We start from the raw sequence: 14185 nt of genomic DNA, 5'->3' as shown, positions 1-14185 counted from the left end.
GGGGGGGGGGGGTAGAATTTTTTTCGCCCCCCCCCCCCCCCCCCGAAGAGATGCCTGGAAGAAACTCTAGGGTGATGTACCACTCGGTGGATAACGAAGTGGTAAACATCTTCCATTTTCATGTAAGAAATTTTATAACGCCAACAAAAGTCATTTTCTTTGTAACTAAGCTGTGACCTTTAACTTTGATGAGATGGGGTGATTGGACTGGGGGTGGGTGGGCAGGTAATAGATCTTGCTGGATAACACTGTTTGTCACAATAAGAACTAAGAACGACGCTTTAAAAGTGAAAAGCTACAATTGCCTGTAAACAACCTACGTGTACAGGTCGAGAAGTATCTTGTTTATGCGACAATGCAATGTTTAGAGCCTATCAAGTCGATCAGTCATTGCAAAACTTAGCATATTCATTCGAAGTGTGGACCTACACATCCCTCATATGACCTTGACCACAGATGGCACGGTCTTTGCCTTGAAGCCTAGTCTGTACTATTTTGACTCCAAGCTACCTCATTAGGCATTGACTTTGCAAATGGGCTATATAGTATACAAAGTCAATTCCTAATGAGGTAGCTTATCTATATCTATATAAAATGTTTCCTCTCTTGGTTATATGATTTTTCCCCTCAAGTAAGCAGACATTGAGGCATATTACTACGAGTTGATTCCCAGGTAACTCCAGTCTGAATACAGTGCTTTTGTTAAAATCTGATTACAAAGACAGTGACCCCTTTTATCACAATACTGCTTGGTTGACCTCTTTCTTTGAGCAAACATGCATCAACGGATTTTTCAACACAAGCCGGTCAGATTTGTGGCCTATTTAAAGTGGCAAAACCAGCTGCTGTTTGGGGTTGAGGGCCCCTGAACATGTATAGTTAAACTTTCCTAAGTTGATTTCCTAATTGGTATTATGCAAATTTGATTACAATCTTTTATTTTGTACTAAATATCATATACAACCTTTTATAGATATAATTTTATAATCTTGTTTCTTGATTAGTTGATTTATCACTTAAATTAATAATATACTTTAGAAATGCATTTACCGGATACACATTGAAATGATGTCATCTCGCGGGAAATATGATTTCGCGCCAAACTCGCGCTTGCTTTGTTACCCACACGGCATCTGTGTTGCGATTCCATGTCACAGGAACCTGGATAATCCGTGACATGATCTGTCCAAATTTATCTGATTGATCGCTCATCTAAATTGGAAATCACGATTAAAAATAAAAACAATTATTAATCTTTTAATAGTTATTATTATTCATGAAAAAATATTACTTATTAGAGATTTTGTTCTCATTTAATTGCATCGATGAGAACGGAAGTTGTCAACTGACGCTGAGTGGCAGCTGTTATCAGAGCAGTGCAGACTGACAGATCTCTTCTGACTTATTGGAAATTTTAATTTCGATATGCCTAGGAAGCAAACCTTGGTGGCTAGGCGTGATCTTCCAATATTTATTAAACAAGAACCTGCGGACTGTGGCTCAATTACAAATCAATTATTAAATTTACCGAGTATTTATCCACGGCCTACTCCTGGAGCACAGGGAGGTGCAACAACAAAGACTCAGACTGAGTCGGACTTTTCATATTCCACCACTGATATCAAACATGAATTTGAGCAGTCTACGCCGCATGATGCTAGTTTTTCAGGATATGAGTTAATTCAGGAGCTGGAAAAGCCGCAGGTTGTTTTTCTAAAGATTGATTTTACTTTCTTCTATTGTATTGTTCAGTGTTACTTTTGACCCCGCCCACTTTTTCTTCTTAAAGAGCTACATACTAGATCTAGATCTACATAGTACATAGTCTAGATTTCTTGATCTAGTTATTAATATTATTAATTCAGACTAACAATTCACTTGACTTAAGTAAAGTGGATAGGCAAACATTGTTCCTTTTTACTTTTAATCCCATGCTCAATACAGAAATAAAGTAAAAATATAGAATATAGACAGGCCTATCCAGATTAAATTGGATTCTTAATCAATGCAATGTCCAGTGACTTTCTCTTAGTCTCTGTGTTAAAGTTTTAGGGGTGTGGAAAGCCTAGTGAAAATGCTCATGGCTCAATCAGATGAAATTAATAATTTAATTGCATTGGGTAACTTTAAAAATCTCTTACATGGCCAACTTCTATTGAGGACTATTAACTATTAGTATTAGCCTACTAAAATACTATCTATAGGCCCTAGGTAAGCTAAAATGCTTGAACTTGAATCATTGTGAATGTTATTTTTGTGTAGTCCTTAGATCTAAATGAGACTAAATGCTACAGATTTTCACGTCCCTTTACCTGCCTTTGCATTCATGACAGCACAATATTATTGATAGCACTTCATATTATAGAGTAGGTACTAGGATAAATTTTGAAAATTGGTTTAATAGGGAAACAACCACTACAGTTAAAAGAAGCAAAAAATTACAATAACAGAACAGTTTTCCTTTTTGATGTAGCTCAAACGGTTAAATAGTTATGATTTTTTTTCGTATTAAAAAAGGTGATTTTTTTAACATAGGTTTTTTCCCAATTTCTGTGATAGAGTTTTTTTAAGCGTTTACTAAAATTGTCCTAGCTTGTAAACCATATGGTCAAATTGGTTATAACTTTGCAATATCTTTATCTATCATATATGCAAGGATAATAAACAATAAAATTAGAAATTTATGGGCAGAGTTAACCAAAAACAGAAGTAGAACAGGGTACCCCCCCTATTTTTTCATATACAGTGCATTCATAAAATCTCAGTTAAAATTTTAACACTTTGAAAAATTAAGCTCAAACTTGCTGAGAATGATGAGCTATGGATGTGTCAGTTATTACAATCAAAATAATATTCATAACTGAAAAGATTTTGTTTTAACTGCTACAAAGCTGATAAATTATACAATTTCGCAAAACCGAAGTCTTGTTGATGTGAAATGCAACATGATGGCAAATTTGAGTTATTAATCACTTAAGTCTCAAAATTTGCCTGGCTCTAGATGACTCTATTCTCAAACAGAAACAATCAAAATATGTATTTAAATCTATCTGTTTGGCAAAAAATAAGGGGTGGAACAGGGTACACCCCCTATTTTTAAATATGAAATTTGTTCATACACTATTTGTTTACGCTCAATCTATTTGAATCTAAAGCTAACAACTAACTAGAGTGAAGCTCTAAAATAAGTGTGTGTGTGATGGTTCTATCTAAATAGTTGACAAATAGGTAAAGGATGGTAAAAATGTAAAATGCTGAGTCATCGACACACCTGACATCATTGAAAAACTGAGCGCATATATTTAAATTTAAAAAAAAAAGGCAAATTATATCTATTAGAAATGTAAGGTGTTTTATTCGTATAAATGTAATAAACTTGTTGGAATACTTATATATATAGTTTAATTTAAAAAGATGTGTTTCTGCTTATTCGTTAATATATTACATTTCAGGAGAAGTTCAACATTGGTTGGTTTTTAAAGGAAATAGTTCATATCACAAATTAATTAGTTTGCCTAAATAAAAGATAAACACATTATTTATTTTAATAGTTTTAATTTCTCGTTTACATAGTGTTCCATCATTAGACCATATAACTGACATTAGGCCATATAACTGCTTATCATATTGTAGAGATGTGCTGGTTTTAGAAGTGTAGGTTCTACCTGGAAAAGTAAACAGTACAAGTACATTATTTGCCTTCCCATCAAAATAAAAAGGTTTTCTGAATACACCAAATATTTAATGTGTATTGTTAATACCAGACCTTCCTTTCTCCCCCCCCCCCCCCCCCTTCACTACCGTCAATATCAAAACAACGCTCGCCACTATCGCCGGCGTCAAAACAACGATCGTCGGCGTCAAAACAACGTTCGCCACTATCACCGGCGTCAAAACAACGTTCGCCACTATCAAAACAACGCTCGCCACTATCAAAACAACGCTCGCCACTATCGCCGGCATCAAAACAACGTTCGCCACTATCAAAACAACGCTCGTCGGCGTCAAAACAACGCTCGCCACTATCGCCGGCATCAAAACAACGCTCGCCACTATCAAAACAACGCTCGTCGGCGTCAAAACAACGTTCGCCACTATCGCCGGCGTCAAAACAACGATCGCCGGCATCAAAACAACGCTCGCCACTATCGCCGGCATCAAAACAACGCTCGCCACTATCAAAACAACGCTCGCCGGCATCAAAACAACGCTAGCCACTATCGCCGGCGTCAAAACTACGTTCGTCGGCGTCAAAACAACGCTAGCCACTATCGCCGGCGTCAAAACAAAGCTCGACATAATCGCCAGCATCAACACAGCGCTCGCCAATATCGCCTGCGTAAAACAGCGTTTCCCACTATCGCCAGAGTCAAAACAACGATCGCTATTGTCAAAACATCGCCCGCCACCAACGCCCGAGTCAAAAATGCCTTCGGTACTATCACCAGTGTCAAAACAGCGTTCGCCGTAAGCGCCAGAGTCAAAACAGTATTCGCCACTAACGCCCGAATAAAAAAGGCGTTCGCTACTTTTGCCGGCGTCAAAACAGCGTTCGCCATTATCGCCCGAGTCAAAACAGCGTTTGTCACTATTGCCCGAATCAAAACAGCGTTCGCCACTATCGCCGGAACCAAAACAGCGTTCGCCACTATCGCCGGAACCAAAACAGCGTTCGCCACTATCGCCCGAGTCAAAACAACGATCGCCACAATCGTAATTACAGTAATACAAGCATATCAGCTAGACTAAGTCACACAAGTGTTAGTAGCGAGACCCGACAACTTCCGGTTCACTTTCACTTCCAGTCTGTAAACAGTTAAAGTCCCAAACAGTACACCAAACTGTGAAGCGTTTTGCAGCTAAGAGACACATCCAATCATTACGATTTTTTACAGTAATAGAGAAAAATGGATAATAATGGAGATTATGCAATAAAATTTCAAGTAGAGCCCATAGAGAAGTTTAGGGAATAAGTCAAACTTACCTTATTTTCAATGAAACACTCCATAAAAAATAGTCCATGAAAATATTTTTAAAAAATATATAATACGCTAAGTCCATTTTTCTTCAAAATAATACTCCTCGCAATAAAATTGACCAGGCAAAAACGGAGAATAATAAAAATTACGAAACACTCGCACTCGCGCGTCCGCCAACTCCCGATATTTGGGTAACGGGAGGAAAATCTCGCCGCGCATCGTAAAACGGGAGCCAAATCCTAGTACCTATTATAGAGGTTCAATGTGCATATTTTAGCCATACTGTTTTTCTTTATGAAGTCTAAAAAATTGGGTGCCAGTGTAGGAGATACTTATTGGTCTACAAGCTAGGTTGCATTATTGTATCTTATGTCTGTAATTAAAGTTGTTCACATCCCATCTGTTTTTGCTCTTTCGCAGACAATTGCTTTATATAGCTAAGGGTATTTGTGCTAGCTATCCAAAATTATATATGTCTAGGCCTAACTGGTATAGCAGATACTTCAACCCAAAACATAGCATTTATCCTGAAGGTTACTGTAGCTATTCCGAGATTATTCCTAGTGTAGTTTGTACATTGTGTTGTACCACTTGGTTCCATTAGAGACTAACCTTTCTTGACACACCTGACTCTTAGATGTCACCTTAATTTTTCACCTATTACAATCTCTTTTAACATCTGAAAATTGGTTTGGGTTTAAATTTTTTGTATGCGTCCCATATGTTGTAGCCAGTTTTGTACTAAGCCTAGTTTTGAAGATTTCCCAGATTAGTTATATTATGTATGCAACGAATTTTAAAAAATATAAATCTTAGAAAGCATTCCAAATCAGAATGGATAAAGCAATACACTGGGGAAAAATAATTGCAGAACCGATCTATTAATACTTTTCAAAAGGTCTAATTTAATTAATAAGTTTAACAGCATTGCTTTAAAGTTAAAGCCAAGCACAATTGTTATAAATTCACTGTGATAACAGAATCAATTGTGTTGTGTTCACTACCCTCGAACACTGTAGTAAAAAAAACAAAAGTGTTGGCTGAAGGTTCTCTCCATCCCAGATTTACTTGTTCTTCTGTCTCTTTCATTGCTTTGTTTCAAAATAGTAAAAAAATAACCAGACACAATCTCATGCAAATGTTATGACATATATATAATCATGAAGTCTTTTCTTTATTTCTTTACACACATACACCCACACACCCCTAAAACATGTCTTCTCAGAAATGTCTTTAACATTTTGCAATACTTTCTGTTATTATAACCTATTTAAAATAATTAGTTTCCACTTGCTCCAAAACTCCCAATTATCTGACTCTAATTAATGCAATTATTGACAATGGTTATTTGAAGTGCACAGTAAGTCTTATTAGGATTAATTGCACATTTCATTACTGAAAGCAATTAGGGGCCTACATGCAGCATGTTTTTTATTATAGCCCTTTATTTTGTATAAAATAAACTATTCAAGAAAAATTATGTACACACTTGTTCATGGTCCAGGATACAAATTCCAAACTAAGGATTATATTTCATTCTTCAACATGGAAAAATTGCATATCTTTACTCTTTATTCACAAATCATGTAGTGTGACAAAGCTCATGTGTCGGTAATGGTAATAATAATTTTGAAATAATACAGTCCATGAATTGAAAAACTATCAAGTTTGTCTACTAGTGTTGGTACGGCTTTAACACATTTTAAAAATTGGTTTAATATTATTTCAGGTGAAGCGAAGGCTTGAATTGGATAACGAAACCACAGTGGAAGGATTTAAAACGCCCAAGCCCTGTAAGAGAAGGAAAAGTTTAGCAGAGTCCCCTAGAGGTATTTATGGCTGTTCTTTTTCTTTTGGACAGTTAAGATTAGCTTGACTCCATGTTTATTTGTTAAGTTATAAGGTGTTTCTTCAAGACTAAATTATTTCAAGACTAAATTATAAATTTTAACTATCCTCACCAACTGTCCTAGTTTTTGTGTTCTTATCTTTTGAGTGCTGCTACTTGTCTTGCTATCAGTTATCCTGTTAAAGCTTGTACCTAACTTGTTATGAGGTTATCAATGATGAATTTTATCACAGGTGCGAGGTCACCCTTAGAAAAGACTCGTTATGACACCTCTCTGGGGTTATTAACAAAAAAATTTGTTGGATTGTTACGGAGTGCACCAGATGGGGTATGTCTGTTTTTTTAATAGTCAACCATACATGTTAATTCAGTGCACATTCCCAAAATAGTTTCGTTTGTTGTTACATAATTAGACCCTAAAACAAATACTTAAGTAAGATTCAATTAGTAATTTTGTGTTTTTTTTTTTATAACTGATAGGTTTTTTTTTCTGTTATGTAATGAAATACTGTTTATTGGACAAATTTTGTTCTTCTACATTGTAACTGTAACAAATATGTGAATGCTGTTGCTTTCTAACTAGTTGATCAGATTCCCCGCCTTATTTTCAGGACTACTCTGTTTAGTTGTGACTGAAATGTATCTGTTAATTAACAATCTGCTTTAAAAAAAATTCTTAATAAACCCTTGTCATATGCTTCTAACCAGGTAGAATTTCCTATTACTTTCAATGATTTCTGTTTTAAAACTATTTTATTTCTATCAGGTTGTAGATTTAAATAAAGCTTCAGAAGTCCTTGAGGTGCAAAAGCGAAGAATTTATGACATTACAAATGTTTTAGAGGGTATCAACCTTATACAGAAGAAATCAAAGAATAACATACAATGGAGGTAATTAGTATGCCTTTTTGCTCTGTATATTTCTGTAATAACTGTACATTATGTGGTGTGATGTAGATATTTCTTAAAAATGGTAAAGACCATCATTGTTTGTGTGTAGGGGCTCAGCCAACACCTTCACGTCGTCAGGGGAACCTTCTATACCCCAAGTCACACAGATCAGCACAGCCAGTGTGGACTTGCATTCAGGTAAAGCTCACCCCCATGCTTTTTATTTGTATATTTTCTCTGCAAATGTGGCTCTGAAATAATTTATTTTCTCTTTTTGTTTTAGATATGGCAGATTTACGAACGAAAGAAAATGTTCTTGATAAATTAATCGCCAACACAACTAGACAGCTGAGGAATATGACAGAGGACTCTGAAAATGCTAGATATCCTTTATTTGGTTGACTTGACACTTTTTTTTTCCCAAGTTGTTTGGGTCCTATCAATACCCACGTATTCATACTTCTGGTGCCACTATGAACTTCTTTTCATTAAAGCTTTGTAGTTGCAAATTATTGGTAAAGGACCTGTTTATATTATGGACCTTTTTGTATACAAGGATGACCTCTCATGCACTTTTTCCTTAACCATGATTACATTGGCATATGTAACGTATCAGGACATACGCAGCCTTAATTCTTTGAGGGAACAAACTGTTATAGCAATCAAAGCACCTCCTGAGACAAGATTGGAAGTACCAGATCCTGAAAACGTAAGTGTATTCATTAGGTTTTGTAACTTTGTCTTGATCAAAATGTAAGTGTACAGCCATTGTTTCTGTTGCTTGTCGTTTAGATCAAGTTACTGTAGGTATCTAGTGCTATAGCCGCCCAGTTTATTTTTACATCAACAGCTTGTATTTTTCTTCTTAACTTCTTGTCTTATTTCAGACCTACAGTTAGCTTTCCCCAATAAACATGTATGTTTTAAGTATTATCAGGACAAAAGTTTTATAGAAATGACTTGGAATATGACTAGAACTCTAAATTGTATCCTAAAACTGTTACTTTTGGATTGAAAAGATCAAATGTAGATTGTTTAAACCAGTGTTGGTTTTTATTGACTGAAAGGCCATCTTAACACTAGACTAAATAATTAGTGGGGGCTATATCTCTTGCATTCCTGCCATCTACATATTTAAGTGTTTATGCAGGGCATGTAGTTATCTTTCCCATCAGGGATGTTAAGTTTTAATCTTCATGAAGGAAAGTTAAATATTTGATGACTATCAGGGAGGTTAAAATTATGGGGTTACCTTTTACAAAAATGTGTGTTACGACCATACCAGTTTTTTTTTTTTTTTTAATAAGTGAAAGGAACTCTCCTTTTTTTTGTTACTACTGCATATGAAGGATAGTGTGGTCAGGACAATGCCCAGCCTTCACTTTCCCTAACATATCTACTGACTAATGACTTGAACCTGAAACCTGTCTTGATACTTTTGGTTTAGCAGTGAGCACTCCACCTCTAGGCACACACTGTCTCTTGTATTATATGTATATAATAGGCACACTGTTTGTTGTAATACATGTATATTATAGCAACACTTATTTTTTGTGTGTGTTTAGAACATTCAGATATGGCTGAAAAGTACGAGAGGTGCCATTGATGTTTTCTTGTGTCCGGATGATCTACCTGGTGATGATTCTTCTAGCACTGGATCAGACTCGACAGCCTCGGCTAATGATGGCCAAGATGAGGTAAACACTATAGTCAGGCTTTAGGTTATACGGAAATTTGCAATAGCAGTTGAAAACTTTACATCCCAGGTATAAGGGATTCTATCAGTCCCTAAAAGTATGTAGCCATCTCTTGGTGATAGGAAAAATTATGACTGGTTGAAAATTATATCAGAATAAAATAGTACATTCATAAAGCAGGAGTTGACCACTAATGTTGGACAAACAGGATTAGATGTGTAACCTGACAGTCCAATTTAGGTTCCAAATGTTATGATATAGATTACTATTCCGGCTCATCTCATTCTGCTTTAGCTTTTCTGCTGAAAAAATTGCTACATAGCATTAGCCTCAGCAAGTATAACTAGTCCTACTTACCAGTTAGTCAAAGCCAGCAACAGTATGGCACTTTAAAAATTTCTGAAATTTAAAAAGCTAATCTAAGTTTGACTGTTCCTCTTTTAAATAAACATTCTGCCTGTTCATTTGTTTGGGGTTGTAAATGTCATCAGTATGCCACTTGTATACACTGACTCTGAAGCATCTTTTGTTTATGTTCTAGGTTGATGGTGTACAGTCTAGTGATCTTGGCCATGAAAGTAATGGTGATGGGACAAGCAAACCGACCTGTTCTGGTGGTGATAAGCTGTCGGATAGATTAAATAGCATAGAATCAATCAAGCAGGAGCTTTTCTCTGAAGATTCAACATCAGCAGATGAGAGTAAGTGCACCTTCAGTTTTTAGTTCTCTTACTTTGGGGGCAATTAAATTGTGATTGAAGCTTGGTGAAGTTGGTGACTGGAAAGATGTGCAACAGAAAACTGTGACTGAATTAAGGTACACAAGGAAATATGAGAAAATATGTATTTGGATAATTAGTTGGTATTTGCGTAGTTTTCTATTAGAGCTTTTTTCGGAGAATCAGTAAAGCCGTGTCTGAATTTATTTAACAATATACCGTCACTCTACAGCAGCGTTGTTGAGGAACGAAATATCTCCTTTGTGCGGGTCATCCTTACTTCACACGACGACAGACCAAGACATGCCCTTCATGCAGATAAACCCTACATTTAGTCTAGATGAGGATTACTTGTTTGGTGTCAGTGAGAACAGTTTCAATGAACTTCTGGACGCCTATGACCTTGGTTTTTAGCAGCTATCAGTCAGTGGCGTGCTTTGGATCACAGGATGGACATTGATGTTCCACTGACACTTGTTGACTACTTACATTTTATTTTCTCACTAGCCATGATTTTTTTATTTTTGTAATTGGATGGACAGTTAAGGATTTCCTACATATTGACCCTGGCGTTTAAATTATTTTTCTGTACCATGTACCGTGCCTTAACCCTAACCTGTCTAGATAAACAGTTGCTGTGGCTGTACAGAATAACTTATTATGTATACATAATTTTTTATTTGTGGAGTTATTCGTGATGGGTGTGTGATGATTAAATTTTTGTATAATGTTGAACACATTCTGTAAACAAATTTTTAATCAAACATTTTTAATTCTTTTAGTGTTTATGTTTAGCTATAAAGATTTTTAAATTAGGCAGTCTTAGTTTATGAATTGCTCTACCAAGGAAGTGAAATTGCGTTATTTATTTGTATTGAAATTTTTATAAATTAAGAATTCCACAGCTTTTGTTTTGTTGAAGAATCTGGGTTAACTTAAATTTTCAATGCTTCAGTACTGTTAGTAAGAGACTACTAAGAGGGAATTTTTCTTCGCCAATTTTTATAAATGAAAAGCAAATTGGTTTTCAATTGTACTGTGGGCCATGTGACTTTTTGATGGCGCTTGGCCTTTTTGTTTTTTTGTAGATCAATTTTGGTTAATGCATGTTTACATTTTTATTTAAATAATGGCAGCCTGATTGACCATTCCTTAAGTGTTAACATTTAACATAAGCAGTTCAAAACATTTTAGCATAAAAAATAAGATTTATTTTCTTTTGACAAACAAAAGAAATAAACAATTTTTGCTGAGTTCATTATTTTTGTGTAGCTGTATTACAGTACATACTTGGAAGTAAATTTGACATGTGTGTCATGGGCAAGGTTTTATTAACTCATACCTTTTTGTTTTTAAACTTTCTAAAGAAATCGCAGCAAAATTTTTAGCATCATGATGTACATTTTTACTTCAGTGGGCTAATAGCTTTCATGCAAGTAATTTATAAATTATTTTGCAGTTATTTAGAATCTTAAAAGTTTTTTCTGTATAAAGTACTGCCAATTTTTTCACCATTTCTTATTTATCCCTGCACATTAGGAGATATTATTTTTCTTCTCCTTCATCTAGTTGTAAAAAAAAAGAAAAACACAATGTTTTAAACATGTTTGTGTTGCCTGGCTGTGTAGTTTCTCATTCAGTTGTTGTATACATTTGATTTTAGCTTCAGTTTTGTGTATAATTTTCATCACTGCCTAGTATTTATTATGTTCTGTCCTCACAGGTTGTACATACAGAGAATTTTTTTTTGTCTCCCTCCCACATCCGCATGTTTTAACTAGCATAAATCATTGGTCTGTGTCTAGCTCAATTAATTACGCAGCTACAAGTGGCAGTTATTGGTTCACTGTTTTATTTACATTGTATTTTTTTTTTTTAATCTCATCCACATTATTTTTGAGCTTTTTATAAAAAGTTTTTTTTTTATTGTAATGTATGTTAAACTTTGTTGCATATTAATGAGTAATGCTGAAATAGTATAAGCTAGTGTATTATTCATTTGGAGCAGCTATAATATGGCAATTTTTGCTTGCTACAACTAGATTTAGTTAATGTCTGTCTTCTCTTTATTCTGAGACTGTTAATTACCAATGTAGCTAATTGTAAAATGAGGTTTTCTATTTTAAATAACCAGCATGATAGTTTATAGGTTTTGATATTCATGATTTATAATATAGAACTGATAATTTATGTACATATTGCAAACCTGTCTCAATCTTGTGGGAGGGGAGGGGGGGGGGGGTGGAAATCTTGTTTCACTTCTCTTGTTCACATCTGTTAGATTTAGCTCTACCTTGTTGATTTAGTTAACATTTGTTAAATTTAGTTAACATCTGTTTTAGACTGAGCTCATGGCTGCGCATTTAAAAATACCTTGTTGATTTAGTTGACATTTGTTATATTTAGTTAATGTCTGTAAAATTTAGTTTGCACCTTTTAGTCTTAGCTCATAGCTCTGCATTTAAAATAACTTGTTGATTTAGTTAACATTTGTTAGATTTAGTTAGCATCTGTTAAAATGGGCTTATGGCTCTGCATTTAAATCCCTAGTTTACAAGTGATGTGTTCAAACATTGTGTTCATTTTTAAGATCAATTTATACCAAGCCTATAGTCAACCCTAATAGCTGAGATTCAACTAGCTCTATAGTATGTTATATACTGATGGCTTGTTTTTGTAGTCATTGCTTAATTTGCCTTAATTATATTGTCAGCTTTTCCCAGTTCTTACTATCTGCAATTTATAAATATATAATTTAGTAGACATGTGACCAAAAAATTATGAGAATTAAAAACTGAATTATTTATTCTTGGCTTGTAAATCAAACAGTATGGAGGCAATTGAATAAACACCAACAATTGTATATAAATACAATTAGTAGACCTTTTCTGGGGGTGTTTGATAATTTTTGTTTTTTAAATTGCTGGATACATTAATTTTTTATATGATGGATGCATCCATTTTTATCATTTCTGGATCATTTTTCTTTTTATGGAAATATAAATTTCTTTCTTTGATTTCTGGATGCATTTAGTTTGTTTTCTGCTTGGTACATCAATTTCCTCAATCACTGAGTACATTGAAAAAAAACTGCTGTTCTACCTGATTTATTTATTATCACCTCGCATTGAAGGATGTATTTAGATCTATTGTCAAACTCATTTTTATAAAGTGAATTTCTCAAACTATCTTCCTATTTTGTAATGTTGCACACGCAGTTTTATAAATTGAATTTCTCAAATTATCTTCCTATTTTGTATGATTGTTGGACAGTTTTATAAAGCCATAGTGTGACACTGGTGTACACCTCATGGCATAACCCTTAGAGATTTGTACTGTAGTTTGTTGTTGTACATACCAGTTATAATTATCATCTGCATGAACTGAGCCGGGTGTGTTGTGAAAATCAGATCTGCTATGAATGGAAGGAAGTGTGTTTAAAAGAATTATCTTGTATGGTAATCTGCTTGTGCATATCAAATTTGGTCCTGATATGATTGTTTTTATAATCTGCATAGGTTAAATTTTTTTTCTTCAACCATTAAAATAAATTTAAAAAAGCTAATGTATATTCTGCAGTATCACTGTATAATGAAATATAGTGAGTAATCAGCATGTAACTTTGTAATAGTCACATATTACTTAATGCATGCATTGGTAGTGTTAATGTAGTCATTTAGTAGTGTAGCTTCATAGTAGCATTTTGTTAAAATTGACTGCAACCTACTGGTACACTTTACTTCGCCTATTATTAGCATTTTTTTTTTCCTTGACCGCAATCTTCTGCCATTGTTGACAAATGAATTTTAAGCACCAATACTGTAGTACCTTGCCTGCATTACATGTTTGTGATATATTTTTATACCTGGGGTAGTGGCAACACGTTATTTACCTTGTGTTTGCAGGTTAATCTTTGGGAAGGGGGGTGTCACTGTTGTAACTTTGTTAATAAACTTATGTAATATAACCATGTGACTACTAATTTCTGATTTAAAAAATTACTAAATCGTGTGAAGCCAAAATGTTGAATAAAAAATGATTGATATGATC

The 14185-nt window shown here is 34.5% G+C and overlaps 1 protein-coding gene across 1 annotated transcript; it reads left to right on the top strand.

The window, feature by feature from the left end:
- Window positions 1-1143: 1143 nt before the first annotated feature.
- LOC131955887 (transcription factor E2F3) lies at window positions 1144-12340 on the top strand. Its single transcript, XM_059320184.1, has 10 exons — window positions 1144-1704; window positions 6709-6808; window positions 7062-7156; window positions 7595-7719; window positions 7829-7917; window positions 8003-8102; window positions 8314-8428; window positions 9285-9416; window positions 9958-10117; window positions 10368-12340. Exons 1-10 carry the CDS (start codon window positions 1426-1428, stop codon window positions 10547-10549), a joined length of 1377 nt encoding a protein of 458 aa, XP_059176167.1. The 5' UTR covers window positions 1144-1425; the 3' UTR covers window positions 10550-12340.
- Window positions 12341-14185: the final 1845 nt, after the last annotated feature.

The sequence above is a fragment of the Physella acuta genome, unplaced genomic scaffold, assembly GCF_028476545.2.
Source record: "Physella acuta isolate Inbredline_101_S28 unplaced genomic scaffold, ASM2847654v3 ptg001112l, whole genome shotgun sequence".
Classification (NCBI taxonomy): Eukaryota; Metazoa; Mollusca; class Gastropoda; family Physidae; genus Physella; species Physella acuta.
This window is presented reverse-complemented; position numbering and strand designations above follow the sequence as displayed.

What these genes read in the sequence shown, in the direction of transcription:
- LOC131955887 (XM_059320184.1), top strand. Translation starts at nt 1,426, where the DNA reads ATGCCTAGGAAGCAAACCTTGGTGGCTAGGCGTGATCTTCCAATATTT. An exon ending in AGGAGCTGGAAAAGCCGCAG is followed by an intron (nt 1,705 to 6,708) that starts GTTGTTTTTCTA and finishes ATATTATTTCAG; the next exon opens with GTGAAGCGAAGGCTTGAATT. An exon ending in TACGGAGTGCACCAGATGGG is followed by an intron (nt 7,157 to 7,594) that starts GTATGTCTGTTT and finishes TATTTCTATCAG; the next exon opens with GTTGTAGATTTAAATAAAGC.